The sequence below is a fragment of the Piliocolobus tephrosceles genome, chromosome 21 (genome assembly GCF_002776525.5).
Source record: "Piliocolobus tephrosceles isolate RC106 chromosome 21, ASM277652v3, whole genome shotgun sequence".
Taxonomy (NCBI): Eukaryota; Metazoa; Chordata; class Mammalia; order Primates; family Cercopithecidae; genus Piliocolobus; species Piliocolobus tephrosceles.
This window is the reverse complement of record NC_045454.1, coordinates 21,617,862-21,640,522: the sequence shown is the minus strand read 5'-3', so window position 1 is coordinate 21,640,522 and position 22,661 is coordinate 21,617,862. Positions and strand designations below refer to the sequence as shown.

At 54.4% G+C, this 22,661-nt stretch overlaps 3 protein-coding genes across 5 annotated transcripts; 2 read left to right on the top strand and 1 right to left on the bottom strand.

Moving 5' to 3' along the window:
- Nucleotides 1–760: 760 nt before the first annotated feature.
- On the top strand, nucleotides 761–7,132 carry LIN37 (lin-37 DREAM MuvB core complex component). The gene is made up of 9 exons (XM_023196926.1): nucleotides 761–1,165; nucleotides 4,798–4,873; nucleotides 5,056–5,106; nucleotides 5,426–5,455; nucleotides 5,536–5,621; nucleotides 5,709–5,875; nucleotides 6,630–6,770; nucleotides 6,859–6,932; nucleotides 7,006–7,132. Exons 1-9 carry the CDS (start codon nucleotides 817–819, stop codon nucleotides 7,085–7,087), a joined length of 1,056 nt encoding a protein of 351 aa, XP_023052694.1. The 5' UTR covers nucleotides 761–816; the 3' UTR covers nucleotides 7,088–7,132.
- Nucleotides 7,133–7,179: 47 nt separating this feature from the next.
- HSPB6 (heat shock protein family B (small) member 6) lies at nucleotides 7,180–9,670 on the bottom strand. The gene is made up of 3 exons (XM_023196927.1): nucleotides 9,435–9,670; nucleotides 8,395–8,517; nucleotides 7,180–8,301 (listed from the first exon to the last, which is right to left on the bottom strand). The coding sequence occupies exons 1-3, from the start codon at nucleotides 9,630–9,632 to the stop codon at nucleotides 8,140–8,142; spliced, it is 483 nt and encodes a 160-aa protein (XP_023052695.1). The 5' UTR covers nucleotides 9,633–9,670; the 3' UTR covers nucleotides 7,180–8,139.
- Nucleotides 9,671–10,753: 1,083 nt separating this feature from the next.
- PROSER3 (proline and serine rich 3) lies at nucleotides 10,754–20,134 on the top strand. Of its 3 annotated transcripts, none has more exons than XM_023196923.1 (11): nucleotides 10,760–10,841; nucleotides 11,991–12,087; nucleotides 12,372–12,574; nucleotides 14,564–14,691; nucleotides 14,802–14,902; nucleotides 15,443–15,525; nucleotides 15,615–15,754; nucleotides 17,368–17,555; nucleotides 17,680–18,673; nucleotides 18,763–18,844; nucleotides 19,012–20,134. In XM_023196923.1, the coding sequence occupies exons 1-11, from the start codon at nucleotides 10,831–10,833 to the stop codon at nucleotides 19,151–19,153; spliced, it is 2,169 nt and encodes a 722-aa protein (XP_023052691.1). In that variant the 5' UTR covers nucleotides 10,760–10,830; the 3' UTR covers nucleotides 19,154–20,134. The 3 variants fall into 3 exon arrangements, with proteins under 3 accessions (XP_023052692.1, XP_023052691.1, XP_023052693.1); XM_023196925.2 differs by having other exon boundaries at nucleotides 14,799–14,902; XM_023196924.1 differs by lacking the exon at nucleotides 12,372–12,574 and having other exon boundaries at nucleotides 10,754–10,841; nucleotides 14,799–14,902.
- Nucleotides 20,135–22,661: the final 2,527 nt, after the last annotated feature.

Sequence of the window (22,661 nt, the reverse complement as noted above, 5' to 3'; positions counted from 1 at the left end):
TGTGTGGCTTTTTTTTGTTGGTGGGGGGGATTTGTTGTTGCCTGTTTGTTTTTCTAGATAGAGTCTTGCTCTGTGGCTCAGGCTGGAGTGCAGAGGTGCGCTCTCAGCTCACTGCAACCTCCGCCTCCCGGATTCAAGCGATTCTCCTGCCTCAGCCTCTCGAGTAGCTGGAATTACAGGCGCATGCCACCAGTCCCGGCTAATTTTTGTATTTTTAGTAGAGACAGGGTTTCACCATGTTGGCCAAGCTTGTCTCGAACTCCTGGTCGCAGGTGATCTGCCTGCCTCGGCCTCCCAAAGGGCTGATATTTACAGGTGTGGGCCACCGTGCCCCGCCCAGACTATATTCTTTCTCCTATTACATTTCACTTAAAATGTTTTACTTGTTTACTGTTTATCTTCCATCCTTTAAAAGATAAGCCCTATTAGGGCAGGGATTTTTGTCTGTTCTGTTCCTCGAGGTGTCCCCAATGCCTAGAAGAGTGCCCGGCATACTAACAAATATTTGCAAAATGAATGAAGTTGTACCTGCAAAGAGATTAACTGGTACCTGTCACCTAGAGAGTGCTCAGTGAGAGGGAACCCAACATTATTTTACATTAGTCTTCCTCTTAGGGATGAAGGGACTCCAACGGTTGGTTAAATTCGGTAAAGAGCTAAATTGGTGTTGCTCAACCCTTCTAACACTACAAGTCCCGGGAAGCCGCGCGATGCCCTAATCCTTTGTTTCCCACTGTGCCCCGCGCAGCGCAGGCGCTCTTACTCCGGGTGAGTCTGGGAACCTGGAACTACACCTCCCAGGAAGCTTGGTGATCGATGGTTTGTTTCCGGAAGCAAAGCCCCAGGAGGGTGGGACTACGCCCTAAAGCTGGGCGACTACGGAGGCAGCTTTCAATTGGTCAGGATGTAAGATTGACGATTGCATTAACTAATAGGAGCAAGCTGCTGCCGAAGGGGCCAGCCCACAGAAGGGTAGTGGCCACTGTCCAGGCTGGACACAACCAAAGGCGGAGGACCCGTGGCCCACGAAGCTCATCTTTGAACTGTCCCCGCCCGCCTCCCGCCTTGATTTGTGACCCTAGGCCCTTTGGGGCGCCTCTGACCCAGCTAGCCAGATCCTGGACCCAAACCATGTTCCCCGTGAAGGTGAAAGTGGAGAAATCAGGTGAGGACACTGACGTCGGGGGCCTGTCGGGACCATCGCGTTGACAGGGTGTGGAGTCCCGGTAGAAGGGAGTATCGCGGAAAAGGGACTGCACTTTTCCCTGCAGCCCACCTGACAATCGCTGTATCAGGCAGCGAGCGTTGGCTGCCACCTTCACACCCTCCCGGTCTGCGCTTGAAGTCGCTTTAGATTGAATGGTGGTGGCTCAGGCAGTGCGGTGCGTGGTAAAACATGGGGAATCCTGAGCCGATAACTCTGAGAAGGGTCCTTTTCTTTTCTCTTTTTTTTTTTTAATTTAAATTTTTAAAATATTTAAGTAGAGACGGAGTATCGCTATATTGCCCAGGCTGGTCTTGAACTTCTGACCTCAAGCGATCCTCCCTCCTTAGCTTCCTAAAGTGCTGAGATTACAGGCGTGAGCCCCCGCGCCCGACCGAGAAGTTCTCTTTTCTTGGCTTCTCCTCAGTTTCCCCATTTCCAGCAGTGATCAGTCACACATCTTGCTGTGAGCCTGAAGTACAGGCACTCTTAATCCTCACAGTCACTATATTCCAGTAATCCTAGGAAATAGGAATTGTGGTCATTGGGGAAACTGAAACTTAGAAAGAGATATTTTGGGTTGGGGCGGAGCTGACTGGATCCCAGGCCCGGCATGGTAAGGGCAGTGGGAGGGGTGCAGAATTTAGACAGAAAGATAATAGTAAAATGATGTAGGATGTCCCATGGCAAAAGTGTTATCAAAACAAAGTGGGAGGCCAGGTGCGGTGGCTCACGCCTGTAATCCCAACACTTTGGGAGGCCGAGGCTGGCAGATCACTTGAGGTCAGGAGTTTGAGACCAGCCTGGGCAACATGGCAAAACCCCGTCTCTATAAAAAATACAAAAAAGAAAGAAAGAAAGAAAGAAAGAAAGAGAGAGAGAGAGAGAGAGAGAAAAAAAGAAAGAAAATTAGCCAGGTGTGGTGGCATGAGCCTCTAGTCCCAGCTACTCAGGAGGCTGAGGCAGGAGGATTGCTGGATCCGGGGAGGTAGAAGTTGCAGTGAGCTGACATCACAAGCCTGGGTGATAGATTGAGACCCTGGAAAAGAACAAAACAAACAAAAAACGAAGAAAGAAAGAGAGAGAGAGAGAGAGAAAAAGAAAAGGGGGGGAGGGGGGGAGGGAAGGAAGGAAAAAGGAAAGGAAAGGAAAAGGAAAGGAGAAAGAAAGAAAAGGAAGGAAGGAAGGAAAGAAAGAAAAGAAAAAAGAAAGAAGAAAAGAAAAGAAAGAAAAGGAAAAAAAAAAAGAAAGAAAGAAAAGTGAAGTGGGTCTGACCACAAATGATGGTGAGGGATGGTGTACACCTGTTAGTACCAGGCTGAGGCGTGCAGACTCCACTCCTGGGTGCTGTGGAGTCATGGAAGGTTCCAATGGAAGGTTCCAAGCAGGGGAAGATCAGGGTCAGATTTGTTATTTTTCTGGAAGATTCCCCTGGCTGCCTTGTGGAGGGTGGATCAGAAGGGGACACTGAGGCAGGAGCCCAGGGGGAGCAAAGGTCTGGAGCAGCATGGCTACAGTGGAGAGGAGGTGGGTGGGAGAGACACTCGGGAGGCCTAGTGGACAGGTCATGGGATTGGTGGGCTGGGGTAGGGGAGAGAGATGGGTATCCCTGGTGAGGTACAGGGAGGAACTTGGGGACTGTGAGGCGACCCTTGAGAGGGAGGCTTCAGGCCCAAGTCGGGGGTTCAGGAGAGAAGTTGGGCCTGGGGAGAGACCCAAACCCTCTGCATCTGCCCAAGGCTTTGCTGCAATCTCAGCTACTCCCTTCCCCACCCTCACTGTCTTTCCTCTGAGCTATGTTTGAATCCCTGTGTCTCCTGAGCTTCTCAGGAAGGCCCTGGACTGGTCAGGCAAGTTCCCAGGTGTCCCCTCCAGGCTCTGAGCACTAGAGCCAGAGCTCCCACCAGTCAGAAAGGCAGAGCAAACACCTCTCAAAAGTAGGACAGCATAACATCATCACTTCCTCAAGTTCTGTGATGATGGGAGGCAGCCACAGGCTCACTGAGCAGGAGGGTGGGCCTAGATCTCATTTCCTGAGGGGAAAAAAAAAGCCCAAACAGGATGTTTTAGGTGAAATCTCCCAATTTTGGCTGGGCACGGTGGCTCACGCCTGTAATCCCAGCACTTTGGGAGGCTGAGGTGGGTGGATCATGAGGTCAGGAGTTTGAGACCAGCCTGGTTAATATGGTGAAACCCTGTCTGTACTAAAAATACAAATATTAGTTGGGCATGGTGGTACACGCCTGTAGTCCCAGCTGCTTGGGAGGCTGAGGCAGGAGAATCACTTGTACTCGGGAGGCAGAGGTTGCAGTGAGCCGAGATCTCGCCACTGCACTCTAACCTGGGCAACAGAGCAAGACTCTGTCTCAAAAAAAAGAAAAGAAAAGAAATCTCCCAATTTTTAAATGTCAGCTCATTCAGATTGATTTCAGATTTAAAATTATACCACTGTTGGCCGGGCGTGGTGGCTCACGCCTGTAATCCCAGCACTTTGGGAGGCAGAGGCCAGCGGATCATCGAGGTCAGGAGTTTGAGACCAGCCTGGTCAACGTGGTAAGACCCCATCTCTACTAAAAATACAAAAATTAGCCAGGCGTGGTGGCGGACTCCTGTAATCACAGCTACTTGGGAGGCTGAGGCAGGAAAATTGCTTGAACCTGGGAGGTGGAGGTTGCAGTGAGCCAAGATTATGCCACTGCATTCCAGCCTGGGTGACAGAGCAAGACTCCGTCTCACAAAACATAAATACATTAATTAATTAAAATAAAATTATACCACTGCCTCAACCAGATTCTGCACTCAGGTTGAGCCTCTGTCTCATAACTTCAGCTTTGGAACCAGACAGCCTGAGTTCAAATCATCAGTTCTGCAGTTTCTTTGCTGTGTGCCTTTGAGCATGTGGCCTAACATCTCTGTGCCTCAGTTTCATTCTCTTTAAAATAGGAATAAAAATAATATCTATCTGAGCCAGGCTCTATGGCACGTGCCTATAGCCCCAGCTACTTGGGAGGCTGAGACAGCAGGATCACTTGAGCCCAGGAGTTCAAAACCAGTCTGGACAACATCATGAGATCCTTTCTCGAGAAAAAAAAAAAATTCACATCTACCCCTAAGAGTTATTGTGATAATTCAGTGAGTTATTGTGTATAATACATGGGTATTTAAACCTTGCCACTGGGACAGACACAGTGGCCCACACCGGTAATCCCAGCACTTTGGGAAGCCGAGATGGCTCACTTGAATCCAGGAGTTCAAGACCAGCCTGGTCAATATCGTGAGACTCCATCTCTATATAATTTTTTCTAATATATTTATATCATATTAAAACACATTTTTTTAAAACCCAAAAGGCTCATAAGGTAAGGTGATTGGCCTTGCCTCCTGTCACAGTGCGATCGTGCGGGACAGCTTTGGAACTCAGAGCTCTTGGCATCACTCCAGCCATCTCTGCCTGCTGCACCCTTTCAGGCTGCCTGGGCCTGGCTCTGAGATTGGCCAGGGCAGATGACATGCATGCCCCTCCCTGACCCAGTCAGCTGTCCGCTTAGCTGGGGCCTGGGAGCTGACTCCTGCTGGGTTCCCTCTTGCCCCAGAGCTGGAGATGGCCAAAGCCCGGAACCAACTGGATGCCGTCTTGCAGTGTCTGCTGGAGAAGAGTCACATGGACAGGTAGGCCAGCGTGGGGTCACAGGGCCAGGCACCCTGGCAGGTTGGGCCCTCTGATCCTGGGTGGATTGGGTGGGACCCCAGAGGCTGACTTGGGGAGGAAGGTGCTTAATGGAGAGGCTGCTCGGTGCCTTCCTTCTCTGGGGCCCTGGAACCCTGAGCTGAGAGATCGCTTCTGCCTCTAGGGAGCGTCTGGATGAGGAAGCTGGGAAAACGCCCTCAGACACCCACAATAAGTGAGTTTTTCTGATTGGATTTGGAGCTGAGAGTTTGTGGTTGGTGACTTCTTCCCTTATCCAAGCCCTGACCGCTCAGCCCAGCACTACCTCCATCGAAGTCCTGACCACTCCACCTGTACAAAGACCCTGTGGCAGGAGAAGCTTAGGTCCCCTCGCGGTTGCCACCTAGATCCCCACAGGTATGGGTGGGACAAAAGGCCCAAGAGGCAAGTGGGGTTCATGTGAGCCTCTCAGGTTTGATACCAGTATCCCCAGGGTGCCCTCTGCAGGGTTTTGCACAGGCATTTGTCTGAGGGTCAACTGTCTTTTCCCACAGGGACTGCTCCATCGCAGCCACTGGCAAAAGGTAAGGTGGCAGGGTCCCAGCCAGCTGACTAGAGGCTCTCAGCTCCTACCCCAGTCCTGACACTCTCTCTCCCTACGCAGGCCATCTGCCCGCTTCCCCCACCAGCGGAGGAAGAAGAGGAGGGAGATGGATGACGGGCTGGCTGAGGGAGGGCCACAGCGATCCAGTGAGTAGACAGTGGCCCTAGAGGGTCGGCAAGGAGCCGAGGGCCTATGCCAGGATGCTCACACACCTCCCATCCCCACCCTCCCAGACACATATGTGATCAAGCTGTTCGACCGGAGCGTGGACTTGGCCCAGTTCAGCGAGAACACGCCACTGTACCCGATCTGCCGCGCCTGGATGCGAAACAGCCCCTCTGTGCGCGAGCGCGAATGCTCTCCCAGCTCACCCCTGCCCCCGCTGCCTGAGGATGAGGAGGTGGGATGGGTAGTGGACCCCAGCCCAGCAGCCTGGTGCCAGGGCAGTGGGTGGATAGGCTTAAAGGATCCTGCCCCTAAGCTAGCGGGGTAGACAGACACAGGTCCCTCACATGAATCCTGGATCAGGCCAGGCACACAGATGTGCACCCTTAGGCTGGGGTGTGGATCGAGGTCCCTAGGGAAGACATACATAGCCACCTGGCCTGGGGGACAGGGAACAGGGTTACCCTGGGCAGTTAGATGTAGATCTTCAAGATCAGGGGTTCCCAGGAGCCGAGGGGCTAGATAAGGGTCCTTAGTACAGACAGAAGTGGCCACCAGGCCTTGAGGAACAGATGGGCTGGGCAGGAACGGATGGGGGTCTATAAGCCATCTGGCCCAGGGGGGTAGACAAGGGTCCCCAGGACACACATATAGGACCCTTCACGCTGTCAAAAATGGACAGAGCTTCCTAGGTGGCACAGATGTGACCCCGTAGACAGGACTCCCTGAGGCAGGCAGACGTGACTCCCTGGGCTGACAGCTGTAGATGGAGTCTCTGGGCTGGATAGGAGAAGACGGGGTCCCTGGGGCAGGCGGACTTGACCCCTGGCTGGTTGAGGTGTCTGCCCTTCAGACATGCCTCCTGTCCGAGTCCCTTAGTGAGCCCCTCATGCCATTTGTTGCTGGGAAAGGCAGGAGGGATGAATGTGGATTCCCAGCCCCTCTGCTTTGACTCTCTTGGGCCTGGCTTGGGGCCCTTGTGTCCCCAGGGCTCAGAGGTCAACAACAGCAAGAGTCGTGATGTGTACAAGCTGCCGCCACCCACACCCCCGGGGCCACCTGGAGATGCCTGCAGATCCCGCATCCCATCCCCACTGCAGCCTGAGATGCAGGGCACCGCTGACGATGAGGTGAGTATGCCAGGCTGGCCCAGGGTTATGGGACACATGTGGTGGGGCTCAGGAATGTCCACTCAACCTGGCCTCTCTGTCCATGCAGCCCTCTGAGCCCGAGCCCTCACCCTCCACACTCATCTATCGCAACATGCAGCGCTGGAAACGCATCCGCCAGAGGTGAGCATCCCCCAACCTGCTTGCCCCTCCTAGGGCCTTTTGCAACTGCTGAGTCTTCCCTCTGCCTCCCCAGGTGGAAGGAGGCCTCTCATCGGAACCAGCTTCGTTACTCAGAAAGCATGAAGATCCTACGAGAGATGTACGAACGACAGTGATGTTCCCAGGTCCCCCCACCCCAGTAAACATCCCCCAACTCCACACTGGTGTCTGCTCCGGTCCATCCTTCCTGGCCAAGACACAAAGCAGCTGGCAGAGCTCTAGCACATTTATTGGGAGAGTGAGCCTGGGAAAGAGTAAGGGAGTCGTGGCAGGGAGAAAGGCTGTAGGGAATCAGAGCCGGCGCTCAGCTGGGTCTTGAAGGAGAAGAGGAGGAGGGTGAGAGGTGGGTTGCCGAGGATTATCTGGTTGAAGACTTGGGGGTCAAGACAAAGGGACTTACGGGGACGGGGTCTGGTTAGAGTTAGGGAGGAGGCCTAGGACATTCGTGCAGTGTCTGGGGAGGTTTGGGTGGGAGAGTCTGTACAGTTTGGGGTTGGGTGTTCTGGTTGGCCTGGGATGGGTGTCCAAGAATTGGGGTGGTCAGAAAAGGGTTCCAGAGTCTGGTGTGGCTGGCTGGGGTTTCACAGCAGAAAATGGGCTGGAGCGGGGCAGTTGTGGACTGTCTGGTTGTAGGGGAAGGATCAGGTCGTGGGAACCAGGCCTGGATGGTCTGGAGTGGGAAGTCTGTGCAGTCCAGGACATTTGGGAGGTGGGGGGATTGTGCCTGACAGGCCTGGGGTTGGGGGAGGGCTGTCTACACCATAATTAGGTGTCAAAACAGGCAAGGGATGGAAATGTAGTACCCGGATATCTTCATAGAGGACTCAGAAGGAAGTAGAGAAGGGGTCTTAAGTGGGGCTATATGCCAAGAAAGTGGGTCGGTGGGGCTGAGACTGTTGGCTGAGGGTGAGGGTAGTGCTGGAAGGGTCTGGAAGCCGGGGAGGTGTGGGTGTGGGGTCCGAAAGCTGGAGGGGGTGTGAGAGCCAGGGTGTCAGTGTAAGGGTCTAGGTTATCAAGGCAGTGTCCAGGGTGGAGGTCAGGGCAGAATCCAGGAGTGGGTGAGAGGACAGTTCTTGGCGCGCTCGGGACATCTGGCTGGGCGGAGTCAGATCGGCTTCAATAGAGGGAGCCTGAGGACGCTCCCGGAGTGCGGGCGCGGCCCAGCCCCCTACTTGGCTGCGGCTGGCGGTGGGGCCTGGGTCGACGCTGGTGCGGCCTGGATGGACAGGACGCCCTCGGGGGACAGCGCGGACGTCACGGCAGCCGGATCCACGCCAGGCGGCAGGCGGTAGCGGCGGTGGAACTCGCGCGCGACGAATCCGTGCTCATCCTGGAGGGGGGAGGGAGGCTTGCTTGAGCGGCCCCGCCCCTCCGGCCCTGCTGCGCGCGTACTCGCTCCAACCCCGCCCCCGCCGCGGCTCACCGGGCGTTCCTCGTGGCGCGCGTGCACCTCCACGTGTTCGCCCACCACCTTGACAGCAATTTCCTCCGGCGAGAAGTGCTTCACGTCCAGCAGCACCGAGAAGTGGCCGGGGTCCGTCGGCACCTGCGCGCAGCGGGCGCGGGCGGGACTGTTATCAGGCCGGGCCAGGCTCGCGGGACCCACCCAGGGAGACCCCACCCCCGTCGGTTCCGTGCCGCGGCTCACTCTGGCCTCCGGAGCTGAGCAGTCCGCTTTCCTGCTGGGAGTCACCCAGTACCTCTTCACCCTGAATAACGAGGATTCGCCCTCCCCCTGTAATATCTGGGATTGCCCTCTTCCCTGCAGTGATAAGGCTCCCTTCCCCTGCAAGGTCGGGAACCTGTGCCCTCCCCTGGTGTCAGCGAATCCGAAGTCATCGTGCCCCTCGGGGCACTGATTCCCCAGCTCCCTCTTCAGAGCCCCGGGTCCCTTCTCCCCCAGTCCCACCAAAGTCGCCGAGATGACCCTTCCCCCGTCTCCAGGATCCTCTGCTTACTCTCCCAGTCGAGTCACGGGACCACAGCACCTACTGGTAGCCTTCCCCCACTTCATAGTGGCCAGGAACCCTTCCTCAAGTCGCAGGGCCCTCCCCTCCTCTTCTGGAGATACCGGGCCACTGCACACAGTCTCTCAACTCTTCCCTGAGACTAAGAACATTCCTTCCCCTTGGGAGTCACTGGCCGCCTCCTTTTCCCCAGATTTCCCGTGTCACCAGCCTCCTTCAGAGTAAGCAAGACTCCCCTTAGAGTGACCCAGGCCTTCTATTCTCTGGAGCTGAGACCCCCCGCCACACACACACACCCCTAAGAGCGACGGGGACCTCCCACCCGCTGCAGTGAGCCGGCCTCTGAGATTCCCCAGGAACTCCGGAAGCCCTTCGGAGCTGCGGACTCTCCACTCCGCCCAAGGCCAACGAACATTCTCTCACACGTTCCCACCCCAGACTGCCCCAGACCCTGGCATTGGAAGTCGTCGAGTCGCCCCCTCCCCAGGCCTGGCACCTGGGCGACGGGCAGCGCCACGCTGGGTGCGCGCAGGTAGTAGGGCGCGAGGGTGGTGGGGCAGAGCGCAGCCAGCTCGGCCTCCAGCAGCCCCTCCCCGAAACGCTGGTCAAAGAGGCGTCCGGGCGCCGAAAGTCCGGGCAACGGGGCTGAGGCACGGCGCAGCCAAGACGGCTGCACAGGCACCGGGATCTCCATCCTGCTCCTCCGCGTTGCAGTGCCCCTGCGTGCGCAGCCGCCGATTTATAGTGCGCCCTGTGCCGGCCCCTCGGAGGGCTGCCCAGGGACACTGGGACCGTGGCCAGACCCGGCCATTAGGAGAGCCTTATTTAGAAACCCAAACAATGACTTGGCCATTTATTAAGCGCTTGCTGGATGCCTGGCAAATGCTGTCAAGAAGATGTCATGAAGATTCCCCAATTTCCAGAAGGGGAAATTAAGGCTGAGGCAGCGGAGCCTTGCGGGTGTGGGGAGCACAGCGCGGTGATTGGGGCCCAGAGCCCAAGAGGCCCACAGAAAAGTTTCCAGTCCCTTTAATCCACTGCCTCCCCACTGGCAGGTCTGAGGATGACGCAGATGGAGGTCTTAGGAGCAGATTCCTGGGAAATGCGGTAGCCCGGCCAGGATGTCAGGAGGACATAGAACTGGCGCTCCCTACCCTCATCCTCAGCCGGGCCTTGGGCCCAGTCCCCCCGCAGGCCGGGCCTAATTCTGTGCCTCTGACTCAGCCTCTGGTGTGCACCGGCCAGGGGACGCGAACATGAACAGTTCAGGCTGGCCCCCCGGGGGCCGCGCGCTGGGGCTCGAAATAGCTCATTTTGATCCCGCTACCTCGGCCAGGAGCCCAGACCTGGCAACTGATGCAACCAGCTGCTCCTGCAGCAAGAAGTAACTGGTTAGATACCACCGGGACGGACTGATTGGCCCAACTGATGGGGGAATAGCTGTTAGAGAGGGAACACAGCGCCCCCCACCCCCACGCCATTGCCCCTGCAACAGAAAGAATGGTAGAAAGGAGTCGGGACAGGACTTCTGCAGCAAGAAGGCGCTTAAAAACCTGGACTTTTAAGCGAGAGTACTTTGGATCACCTCCTAACCTCAGGCCCAGCCTCAGATCCTTCCCATTGGTACACGGTCTTGCCAATTACTGCTACACGCGGCAGGTTCTCCAATCAAACGCGCTCTGTCGGGCAGGCAGTCGTCCCAGCCAATCGTGAAGCACCTCCCTCCGGGTACTTTGTTTCCTCTCTTTCATTGGTCGCCTTGGAGGCCGCTCGCCGCCTGCGCGGGCACAGAGAGGGGCGGGGCTGACAGGGCGTTGCTAAGCGACGGAGATGAGCGCGGGGCCTGTTTGGTGAAGGAGCACAGCAAGCGGAAGCGCGGAGGGAGCCGCAGGATGGATCCCAGGTGAGGCTGATCGCTCTTCCAGGGAATACAGGAGGCTGGGGAGGACCAAGGGCGAGAGCAGCACAGCCTGGGGACGGGCGGGATAGGGTCTGGAGTCGCTAGGGCTCCACTGCACTGGAACTACAACTCCCAACATGCTCCACAGCCGTTGGCCGCTCCAGCCGTAGCCTTCAGCATTCCGGGGGTCCCCGAAGAGTCTTATGTTCCTCTCAGAGTGGCCCCAAGGGATTATTTCCGCTAAAGGTGTCCAAGGAAGGCTTGAGATCTGAATTTCTTAATGTTGAAATGGCCCCCCAGACACGCCTGGGCGTTGTCTTTGAACTTTCTCGGGGAGGCGGAGCCCAGTGGATCCTGGGGCTTGTAGTCCATCTACCCTTTGCCTTCGTGTCCCCAAGAATTTATGGGAAATGCTCGGTGATAAAGTCCAGCCGCGGTTCTTTTTTTTTTTTTTTTTTTTTTTTGAGACAGAGTCTCTCGCTCTGTTGGCCCAGACTGGAGTGCAGTGGCACAATCTTGGCTCACTGCAACCTCTGCCCCCTGGGTTAAAGCCATTCTCATGCCTCAGCCTCCCAAGTAGCTGGAGCTACAGGCACCCGCCACCGCGCCTGGCTAATTTTTTATATTTTTAGTAGAGACGGGATTTCGCCATGTTGGTAAGGCTGGTCTCAAACTCCTGACCTCAAGTGATCCACAGGCCTCGGCCTCCCAAAGTGCTGGGGTTGCAGGCCTGAACCACCACGCCCAGCGAGCCGCGGTTCTTAACCTGAGCTCCACTTCACAATCATCTGGGAGGCTGCGGAAAAGACACAGAGGCCCAGGCCCACTAATAGATGTCCTGATTCTGTTGGCCTGGAATGGGAACCGCGCCTCTGTAACGTTGAAAAGCCCCTCCTAGACTGGATCCAGGGTTGAGAACCACCGGCTGCCAGTTCCTGAGTTGCTCCCTATTAAGACTGCTCCAGGGGCGGGCTCCCGGGACTCACCCTTCCACTGTCGCTATCCTGAGTGTGCAGCGGTGCTTCATGGGAATGACAGCCCCTCTCCTCCAGGAATCTATGGCAATTGTCTGGTTCTGCCCTCCTCTAATGTCCCCCTCCCCAGGGCCACAGCAAAGTCTCATGCTGCCTGAACTCCACTTTCCTCTTGCAGCCTGCCAGTTTTCTCCATTCAAGATAGTCCCTTTGGAGATGTGCCCCTGGGTCGAAGCCACTACTGGCCATTCCGGAGCCAGACCTGGTGTCCCAAGGTGAGGACCCCCCTCAAAGAGTGCTGAGTGCTGGCCCAGTAGCAAGAGAATGACCTCTAGAGGGTAGGAAGACATGTGACCTTCTCCCCTCCCCATGACCCTGCCCTTGTCCCCCTTTCTACCACCTAGATTCCCCATCCGAGCCCCCATCACACTAGGTTGTTATCAGTACAGGATGTGTTTCCTCCTCTCTGGACTGAGACTTCGTGTGTGTTTTGGTTCCCCTGCAGGGATGACCCATCAGGCCTCATACTTTTTCTTTTTGTGCTCTTCCCCGATCTTAGACCCTGAGCCCATCCAGGTCTCAGAGATCCAGGCTCCCACCAGCTCCCAAGGCTCTAGCCACAGGTCCCAACTCCCCTGAGCTGTTTGAGGAGTCCTGGCCATCCAGTTCAGGGACCCCTTCCCCGCCCAGCACCACTGAGGGACAGTTGGGGGCCTCCCCAGCACCCACCCTGATTGACAGCGGGGACTCCGTGGTGGCCAAGTAAGTACCAGCGGCCCTGGGGGAAAAGGAGGCTTTGGGTTAGAGGGAGGGAGAAGGCATGCAGTAATAATCATCATGGCCAGAGCTGTTTCTGCAGCACTCTTTTAGGACCAGGCACTTTATGTGTGTTAAGAACTCTGGCGCTAGACTGCCTGAGTTCAAATCCCAGCTCTGTCATTTAACTCTATGTATGATCTTGGCCTCAGTTTATCTCTTTTTATTTATTTATTTATTTATTTAGAGACAGGGTCTCGCTCTGTTGCTTAGGCTGGAGGTCAGTGGTGCAATCACAGCTCACTATAACCTTAAACTCCTGGGCTCAAGACATCCTCCCACCTCAGCCTCCTGAATTGCTGGGATTATGGGTGCATGCCACCACACCTAGCAAACCTCCCACCTTGGCCTCCAAAAAGTGCTGTGATTACAGGCCAGACTTACCATGCCCAGCCTCAGTTTCTTTATTTCTAAATTGGTTGGTTTTTTTTTTATGGAGTTTCACTCTTGTTGCCCAAGTTCGAGTGCAGTGGTGTGATCTTGGCTCACTGCAATCTCTCCCTCCTGGGTTCAAGTGATTCTCCTGCCTCAGCCTCCCAAGTAGCTGGGATTACAGGTGCCCACCACCATGCCTGGTTAGTTTTGCGTATTTTTAGGAGAGATGGGGTTTCACCATGTTGGCCAGGCTGGTCTCAAACTCCTGACCTCAGGTGATCCGCCTCAGCCTCCCAAAGTGCTGGGATTACAGGTGGGAGCCACTGCCAGGCCTAAATTGGTATACTAATAGTACACATCCCCTAGGGCTGTTTGAGCTTTCAATGAGTTACTATCTGTAATGATCTCTAGCAATGCTTCTCACATAGTGACCACTTAGATTTGTAGAATACAGGTTCAGCTGCTGTAACAAAGAGTCCCAAATTAATTACGGCTGAAACAAGATAGAATTTATTCCTCCCTCACCTGCAGTCCAGGCAGAAGCCACCAGGGATGACGTGGCAGCCCGTAGTTGAGATGTCAGGGACACAGGTTTCTTCTGTCTTGTTGCCATCCCAACTCTAGACCGTTGCCCTTTCCTTCATGGTGCAAAATGGCTTTCAACCACATCAGCTTTCCAAAATCACATCTCATACCCTGTTTGTCAAGAACTTAGTCATGTGGTCACAAGGCTACAAGGGTACCTGGTAAATATAGTCCATAGGAGAGTGGCTGTGTGCCCAGCTAAAAGTTACATTCCTGGCCGGACACAGTGGTTCATGCCTGTAACCCCAGCACTTTGGGAAGCCAAAGCGGGAGGATCCCTTAAGCCCAGGAGTTCCAGACCAGCCTGGGCAACACAGCAAGACCCCGTTTCTACTAAAAATACAAAAATTGGCAGGGCTGCGGTGACTTACACCTGTAATCCCAGCACTTCCGGAGGCCAAAGTGGGTGGATCACTTGGGGTCAGGAGTTTGAGACCAGCTGACCAACATGGTGAAACTCCATCTCTACTAAATTAGCCGGGTGTAGTGGCATACATCTTTAATCCCAGGGACTTGGGAGGCTGAGGCAGAAGAATTACTTGAACCGGGAGGCGGAGGTTGCAGTGAGCCGAGATCACGCCATTGCACTCTAGCCTGGGCAACAAGAGCAAAACTCCATCTCAAAAAATAAACTAATTAATTACAAATAAATAAATAAAAATACAAAAATTAGCCAAGCGTGGTGGCATGCACCTGTGTCCCAGCTCCTCAGGAGGCTGAGGAGAGAGGATTTCTTAAGCCCAGGAGTTGGGGGCTGCGGTGAGCTATGATTGTACCACTGCCCTCCAGCCTGGGTGACAGAGTGAAACCCTGTCTCAAAAATAGTTATGTGACTGTATAAGAAAGAAAAGCAGATATTGAGGAATAGCTACCAGGCTCTGCCATGGTGCTTGGTAAACGTTGGTTGCTATGATGATTCTTGTTATTATTTGGCTCTCCTCACTCCACTCACTTGCTATCCCCTGATGTTCACAGGTATATAAATAGGTTCCGCCAGGCTCAGCCCACCAGTCGAGAGGAGCGCCAGCCTGCAGGCCCAACCCCAGCTGACTTTTGGTGGCTGCGGTCTGACTGTCCAGACCCTAGCAGTCAAAGTGCAGCAGGTACCTCCTTCAGTGCCACCCACCACCCCCGCCCCTAAACCTTTGCTGATCAGTGCCCCCAGCAGCCACTCCTCCTGGCCCTCATACCCTTAACTGGGGCTTCTCAGCAGGAGCCAACAAACCAGAAGGAAGACCCCATACAGCTGTCCCTACTGCGGCCAAGGTGACCAGTGCATCCCACGCTGTGGCTCCGCTTCAGGAAATAAAGCAGGTGACATCCCCATTCACTCCCTCTCTTATGTGCCTGAACTGACAACACCAGCCCTGGGATAGAATTAGATCAGGAGCAGCGGCTCACACCTGTAATCCCAGCACTTTGGGAGGCTGAGGTGGGCGGATCACCTGAGGTCGGGAGTTCGAGACCAGCCTGACCAACATGGAGAAGCCCCGTCTCTACTAAAAATACAAAATTAGCCGAGCGTGATGGTACATGCCTGTAATCCCAGGTACTTGGGAGGCTGAGGCAGGAGAATTGCTTGAACCCAGGAGGTAGAGGTTGCTGTGAGCCGAGATCATGCCATTGCACTCCAGCCTGGGCAACAAGCGAAACTCCATGCCCCCCGCCCCCCAAAAAAGGTGCTAATCCAAAGGGCAAAACTGGGTCTCTCCTCCCTGAGGAGGAGGAGCAGATCCTAAGCTGACACGTGAGGTTATCGAGGGTGGTACACCCTGCATTCCAGGCCCTCTGTTTAGAACACTTTTCCCAGCAGCCTTTGGGTTGGGGCTGGCGTCTGACCCTGTCACCCTGCAGAATCTCAACACATGGAACTCATCCCTGCTGGACCTGGAGACGCTGAGCCTACAGAGCAGAGCTGCCAGGCTGCTCAAACGCAGGTGCCCGTATCCCCGCCCCCATCACCCTTCCCACTGCAGCTCCACATGGCCCAGACCTCCATTGCCTCACTCCTGCCTTCTCCCTGCAGCAAAGCCTCCATCTCCTCCTCCTCCCTCAGCCCCAGCGATGCCAGCACTTCCTCATTCCCCACCAGTTCCGATGGCCTCTCTCCCCTCTCAGAGACCTTCATCCCTGACTCCAGCAAGGGCCCTGGCCCCAGGGCACCCGGTAAGGGCTGAGAGGCAAGGACTGAGGGAAGTCTGGGTGCAAATCCGAGCTCTGCCACTGACCAGCTTTGGGACTTTGGGCCTCTCTGGGCCTTGTTTCTCCAGCTGTAAAACAGGGATAAAAAGGCCAGGTACAGTGGCTCAGGTATGGAGGCTGAGGTGGGAGGATTGCCTGAGCTCAGGAGTTTGAGACCAGCCTGACCAATGTGGCGAAACCCAGTCTCTACTAAAAATACAAAAATTAGCCGTGCGTGGTACATAGTGGTGCGTAGTGGTGCATGCCTGTAGTCTCAGCTACTCAGGGGGCTGAGGCAGGAGAGAATCGCTTGAACCCAGGAGGCTGAGGTTGCAGTGAGCTGAGATTGTGCCATTGCATTCCAGCCTGGGTGACAGAGAGAGACTCTGTCTCAAAAATAAATAAATACATATATATATATATACATATATATATATGGTGCCATCACAGTGTAATTGCTGTGCTCAAGCAATCCTACAACCTCAGCCTCCCAAGTAGATGGGACTACAGGCATGCACCACTATGCCCAGCTAATTGTTTTTATTTTTTTATTTGTTGAGATGGGGGTCTCACTGTGTTGCTCAGGCTGATCTCGAACTCCTGGGCTCAATGATCCCCCTGCCCCCTTGGCTTCCCAAAGCACTAGGATTACAAGAATGAGCCCAGCTGGTTGTTGCAGTTTTGAATAGGGAAGCCAGGGAAGGTGACCAAGATCTGATGGATGTGAGAGAATGCACCGTGTGATAATTGAGGGAAGAGCATTCCAGGCAGACGGAGCCACAGGTGTAAAAGGCAAAGCCTTCGCCTTTTACCAGGAGAGAGGTGTGGCCAAGGGAGGGTTCCTAAGCACGAAGGGCCTGGTCTGACTCAAGTATTCACAGGCTCCCTCTGGCTGAGAGTAGGGAACAGATTTGGAGGAGAGTAGAGAGGCCAGGGAGGTTGCTTGAGAGTCCAGGTTGGGTAAGTGGGGCTGGAGCAGGGTGAGGGCTATAGGGGGTGGGGGAGTGGGTGGATTCCGGGCAATATGTCTTCTGGTCACTGTTGTAACTCCAATGTCCAGAACAGCTCAATAAATATTTGTTGAATGAGACCAGGCGCTGTGACTCACACATGTAATCCCAGCACTTTGGGAGGCTCATGTGAGACAATGATGGCTTGAGCCCAGGAGTTTGAGAGCAGCTTGGGCAACAAAGCAAGACCCTGTCTCTACAAAACAATAAAAATTACCCCCATGTGATGGCGCATGCCTTTAGTCCCAGCTACTCAGGAGGTTAAGGCAGGAGGATCGCCTGAGCCCAGGAGGTCGAGACTGCAGTGATCTCACCACTGCCCTCCAGCCTGGGTGACAGAACAAGACTCTCTCTATATATATAACAAAGACTTGAATGATGACAGGTGGAGAAGCCCAGGAGTGCTTGCTCCCCTGACTTTGACCCCTTCCCTTCTTCCCACCCTAGAGAGGAGCTGGGACAGTATCTGGAGAGCCTATCTGAGTCACCCCCTGCACAGTTGGAGGGCATGTGTGCAGGCTGTCATGGGGTTGCTGATCTCCCTGGCCCCTGCCTCACGCTGTCCTCTCTACCTCCCATCCCCTACAGCATCCCCAGCACCAGCCCAGGCCCAGACCCCTACCCCTGCTCCAGCCCCAGCCTCCTCCCAAGCACCCCTTCGGCCAGAGGATGACATTCTGTACCAGTGGCGGCAGCGGCGGAAGCTTGAACAGGCTCAGGGAAGCAAGGGTGACAGAGCTTGGGTGCCACCTCCGACCCCTGCCCTTCACACTCTGGTGAGTCGAGGGAGGGAGAAGCCTGGTGGGAGCTGGAGGAGGGGCTGGATCTGAGGGGGACTGGGGACTGAGGACCCTCCACCCTCTCTAGAGAGGGTCTCAGATCTCTCTTATCTGTCTACAGACCTCTCCTGTTCCAGTGGAGACCCTCGGTTCTCTGGGGACCCAGCCTAACCATGTCCCACTGTGGAGCAGTGTGGCCGGGCCTGGTCCACCGGAGGCCTTCTCTATGGAGAGACCTCCTTTTCCCTCAATGTCCTCTCCACATATCTTTTGGGCCCCCAGCCCCCACGGGTTCTTCTGTGCCCCACAGTCTGGGCCTTGGGTATCCCTTGGGGCTGTTCCTCCCACGCAGTCGGCCTCCACCCTAGCACATCTGGGCCCCACCCTCGTGCCCCCAGCTCCCCTGGCCTCCACCCTTGCACTCCCGGCCTCCACCCCTGCTCCCCTGGCCTCCACCCTTGCACCCCTGGCCTCCACCCCGGCTCCCCTGGCCTCTACCCCTGCACCTCCAGCCTCCACCCTCGCATCCCCAGCTGTTCCGCAGAGCCTGCCCATCCCTGAGCCAAGCAGCTGTGCCCAGCCTAAGAGCCTGGGGCCCACGTCTCGGAGGAGCAGAGCCCCTCGCCGAGAGGCTGCCGAGGGAGTCACTGCAGCTGGCCAGGGACCTGGCCCTCAGCTCAGGGGTGTCCTGGGCCAGGTAGTGGCAGCTCGGCTGTTCCCTGACAGCCTGGAGGACGCGCCTCCTCACTTCGAGGGCCCGCCTCCACCTGAGGCTGGATCTCTGAAAGTCAAGGCCACACAACCCCAAACCAAGGCCACTCCCCCTCCATCTGAATCCCGGTGTCGGGCCAAGGCCGAGTCTCAGAAAGCCAAGGCCTTGCCGCCAGCAGCGGGGTCAGTGATCTGGAAGAGCGAAGCCACTCCTTCCTCTGGATCCTGCCGGCAGCCTGAGGTCCCACCCTCTCCAGCTGAGCAGGCATCCACAGTCAAGGCCTCGCCGCCTGCCTTCCAGGTGGGGTCTCCGGAGGCCCTGGCCCCGCCCCTTCCCGCTGCTGACCACGCCCCCTCGGAGGCCCTGCTCTCCCAGGCCGCCCAGCTGCTGCAGGCTGCAGAAGGTGATGTCCGCCCCCTCCCGGATGTCGGTGGCGGGCCAGCCCCCTAAGAGACCGGCCCCTTGGAGCTCATTTTTTCCTCCCTCCACCAGACTCCGACGGCAGCGAATTCCAGGACGATCCCGTGCTGCAGGTGCTAAGAGCCCAGAGGGCAGAGCTGAGACGGCAGAAAAGGTGACCGATCCTTTATCCCCAGAGTCTATGACACTGGGCCCCCGAGTCCTCTGAGACCCGGTTAGGCACCCAGCCCTCCTCATCCCCTGTTCCAGCACGCCGTCGACAGCCCCAGATCCTAAGCCTGAGCACATACCCCAGCCTCTGCTCTCCCGGCCTTTCTCCAGGGAAGCGGATGCCCGATTATCGCTCCTGTTGGACCAGGCCAAAGACCGGGGATCTTGCTCCCCTCCAGCCAGGTCGCCCCCCAGGTCCCCAAGGAGGCTGCTACGAAGGGAAGGAGCTTCCCTGGAGGCCAGACGACTTTGAATTGTACATAGAGATTCTATTTTACCCAGCGAGGCTTTTTTTAATTTTTTTACTCGGTTAGTGGTTATCTGTGAGAAAGGGGTTGTTTGGAAAGGCCAAGGGGTCGTGCCAATTTAAGGAAATGCCCCCCACCCTCCTCCACCCCGTGGCTCTGCCCTGCACCCCCCTTTCCTGACCATGGAAACAAGATCTCCTTTCTGGTTATATCTTCCTTGGGGCAAAGCGACCTTCAGACAAGACTTCTGGCAAGACTGGGACCCACCTTATCTGATTTCACTCAGGAACCCTGGCTCAAATGGGACCAAAGGACTGTCCTCTGGGGAAGAAGCTAGTAGGGTCATTGGAGTGTTGGATGATGGTCAGTCCGCAGCCCACACCTGTTTGAGCAGCAGCAGCGTCTGATACAGCTGACCCCTCCCTCCTTGAAGCACTTTCCCTCCCCGCTTCCAGCACTTCTCTCTGCACCTCTCTGGTCAGGCCTCATCACTAGCCCAGCATGTCAACTTTGGCATGACCCAGGGCCATAGCGTTGACATCTCTATCTGCACCCACCCACAGGTGCTCTTGTCTAGGTTAATGACACTAAACCCCATCTGTATTCTGATAATCCTCAAATATCTATCTCTAATCTAGATCTGGCCATGAAACCTTGGGCTCCTACCTCATCACCATTTCTACCCAAGCGTTTAAAAGACATCTCAAATTCCATAGGTCCTAAATGTTTCCAATCTTTCCCCCTAAGCATGCTGCTCCCCAACTTTCTTCAGCTCTGTCCTTTCCTGCTCAGACCAAAAACCTTAGAGTTGTCTTTGACTTCTGTCTTTCCCTTCCACCCACAGTTAACCAGCAAATCCTGCCATCTCCACCTTTGTTTTATTTTATTTTATTTTATTTTTTGAGATGGAGTTTCACTCTTGTTGCCCAGGCTATAGTGCAATGGCGTGATCTCGGCTCACTGCAACCTCCACCTCCCGGGTTCAAGCGATTCTGCTGCCTCAGCCTTCTGAGTAGCTCGGATTACAGGCATCTGCCACCATACCTGGCTAATTTTTTTGTTTTGTTTTGTTTTGGTTTGGTTTTTTTGAGACAGAGTCTCGCTCTGTCCCCCAGGCTGGAGGGCAGTGGCATGATCTTGGCTTACTGCAACCTCTGCCTTCTGGGTTGAAGAGATTCTTCTGCCTCAGCCTCCCTAGTAGCTGGTACTACAGGCACCTGTTACCATGCCTGGCTAATTTTTGTATTTTTTAGTAGAGACGGGGTTTCACCATATTGGCCAGGCTGGTCTTGAACTCCTGACCTTGTGATCCTCCTGCCTCAGCCTGCCAAAGCGCTGGGATTACAGGCATGAGCCATCATGCCTGGCAATTTTTTGTATTTGTAGTAGAGACGGGATTTCACCATGTTGGCCAGGCTGGTCTCGAACTCGTGACCTCAGGTGTCCCACCCACCTCGGCCTCCCAAGTGCTAGGATTACAGGTATGAGCCACCGCACCCGGCCTCCACCTTTAAAATCTATCCAGAATTCAACTACTCCTCCCCTTCTACTGCTCACACCTCAGTCTAGGTTGTCATCACCACCTCTCTGGACTGTTGGAAAACTTACGGTTTTTATAAACCTGATATTCTTTGATACGCTTGCCATCAAGAGATAGAGTCTATGTTCCATCTATGCCCAGTCCCTTCAAACTGGGCCCCTCAACAAATAAAATGCAGAGGAAGTGATGCAGCTTAACTTCTTTGTATTTTTTTTAGTGTTGGGATGGAGTCTCGCTCTGTTGCCCAGGCTGGAGTGCAGTGGCCGGATCTCAGCTCACTGCAAGCTCCGCCTCCCGGGTTTATGCCATACTCCTGCCTCAGCCTCCCAAGTAGCTGGGACTACAGGCGCCTGCCACCTCGCCCGGCTAGTTTTTTTTTTTTTTTAAGTAGAGACGGGGTTTCACCGTATTAGCCAGGATGGTCTCGATCTCATGACCTCGTGATCCGCCCGTCTCAGCCTGCCAAAGTGCTGGGATTACAGGCTTGAGCCACTGCGCCCGGCCAATGCAGCTTAACTTCTAAAGTTCAGTTAGAAAAGGTGATTTCTCAGCTGGGCATGGTGGCTCGTGCCTGTAATCCCAGCACTTTGGGAGACTCAGATGGGCAGATTACTTGAGGTCAGGAGTTCAAGACCAGCCTGGCCAACGTGGTGAAATGTCTTTACTAAAAATACAAAAATTAGCCAGGCATTGGTGGTGGGTGCCTGTAATCCCAGCTACTCGGGAGGCTGAGGCAGGAAAATTGTTTGAACTCAGGAGGCAGAGGTTGCAGTGAGCTGAGATCATGCCATTACACTCCAGTCTGGGTGACAGAGTGAGACTCCATCTCAAAAAAAAAAAAAAAAAAAAAAAAAAGATAATTTCTCTTTCTGTCTCTCTCTGACACTTGCTTTAGAGGGCCACATTAAAAAAAAACTAGTTGCCATGCTGGGAAGAGGTTTGGGTTACACAGGTGTATGCACTTATCAAACTTAGTGAACTGTGTGAATTTCATTGTATGTAAAGTTTACCTCAAAAGAAAATACTGAATGCCAGTTAAAGATACGCCTGTAATCCCACTTCTTTGGGAGGCCAAGGCGGGAGGATCACTTGAGGCCAGGAGTTTGAGACCACCCTGGGCAACACAGCAAGACCCGTCTCTACAAAAATAAATAAGCAAATAAATAGCCAGGTGTGGTGGCACACGATTTGTAGTCCCACTACTGGGGACGGAGAGGGGCGCTGAGGCGGGAGGTTTACTTTGAGCCCAGGAGTTCAAGGCTGTATTGTAGTGAACTAAGATCATGCCACTGCCCTCCAGCCTGGGCTACAGAACTAGACCCTGTCTTTAAAAAAAAAGAAAAGAGAAAAAAAGTATGTACACTGAGATATTTAGGGAACTATTTACCAATGTTGGCAATTTATTTTGAAATGCATCCAGAGATGAGTTGGGTTGATGGATAAATAGGGTAATAGATAGATATCGGATAAAGCAAATATAGCAAAATATTCATGGTAGGATCTAAGTGGTGGATCTAAGTGGTGTCCACTGTAAAATTTTTCAACTTTGCTGTATATTAGAAACTTTTCATAATAAAATGATGGAGAATATATGATTGGGGTTGTTTTGATATCTGCATTTATAAAATAGAGGGATAAGATGGATATCTAGCAACTTCTGTGTGTCACAGACATGGTAAATACTTGTTTCCAACCTTTCTTTTTTTTTTTTTTTTTTTTGAGATGGAGTCTTGCTCTGTCACCCAGACTGGAGTGCAGTGGTGCAAACTCAGCTCACTGCAACCTCTGCCTCCCGGGTTTAAGTGATTCTCCTGCCTCAGCTTCCCAAGTAGCTGAGATTACAGGTGCATGCCACCATGCATGGCTAATTTTTTTTTTTTTTTTTTTTTTTGTATTTTTAGTAGAGACGGTTTCACCATGTTGGTCTGGCTGGTCTCAAACTCCTGACCTCATGATCCACCTGCCACGGCCTC

Coding starts and splice junctions, on each gene's coding strand:
- PROSER3 (XM_023196925.2), top strand. Junction 12,575..14,563: donor GGGGACTCCGTGGTGGCCAA/GTAAGTACCAGC, acceptor TGATGTTCACAG/GTATATAAATAGGTTCCGCC. Junction 15,526..15,614: donor GCCAGGCTGCTCAAACGCAG/GTGCCCGTATCC, acceptor TTCTCCCTGCAG/CAAAGCCTCCATCTCCTCCT.
- HSPB6 (XM_023196927.1), bottom strand. CDS start 9,632: ATGGAGATCCCGGTGCCTGTGCAGCCGTCTTGGCTGCGCCGTGCCTCA. Junction 8,518..9,434: donor TGGCGCTGCCCGTCGCCCAG/GTGCCAGGCCTG, acceptor CGCTGCGCGCAG/GTGCCGACGGACCCCGGCCA. Junction 8,302..8,394: donor CGCGCCACGAGGAACGCCCG/GTGAGCCGCGGC, acceptor TCCCCCCTCCAG/GATGAGCACGGATTCGTCGC.
- LIN37 (XM_023196926.1), top strand. CDS start 817: ATGGTTTGTTTCCGGAAGCAAAGCCCCAGGAGGGTGGGACTACGCCCT. Junction 5,107..5,425: donor CCCTCAGACACCCACAATAA/GTGAGTTTTTCT, acceptor CTTTTCCCACAG/GGACTGCTCCATCGCAGCCA. Junction 6,771..6,858: donor AGGGCACCGCTGACGATGAG/GTGAGTATGCCA, acceptor CTGTCCATGCAG/CCCTCTGAGCCCGAGCCCTC.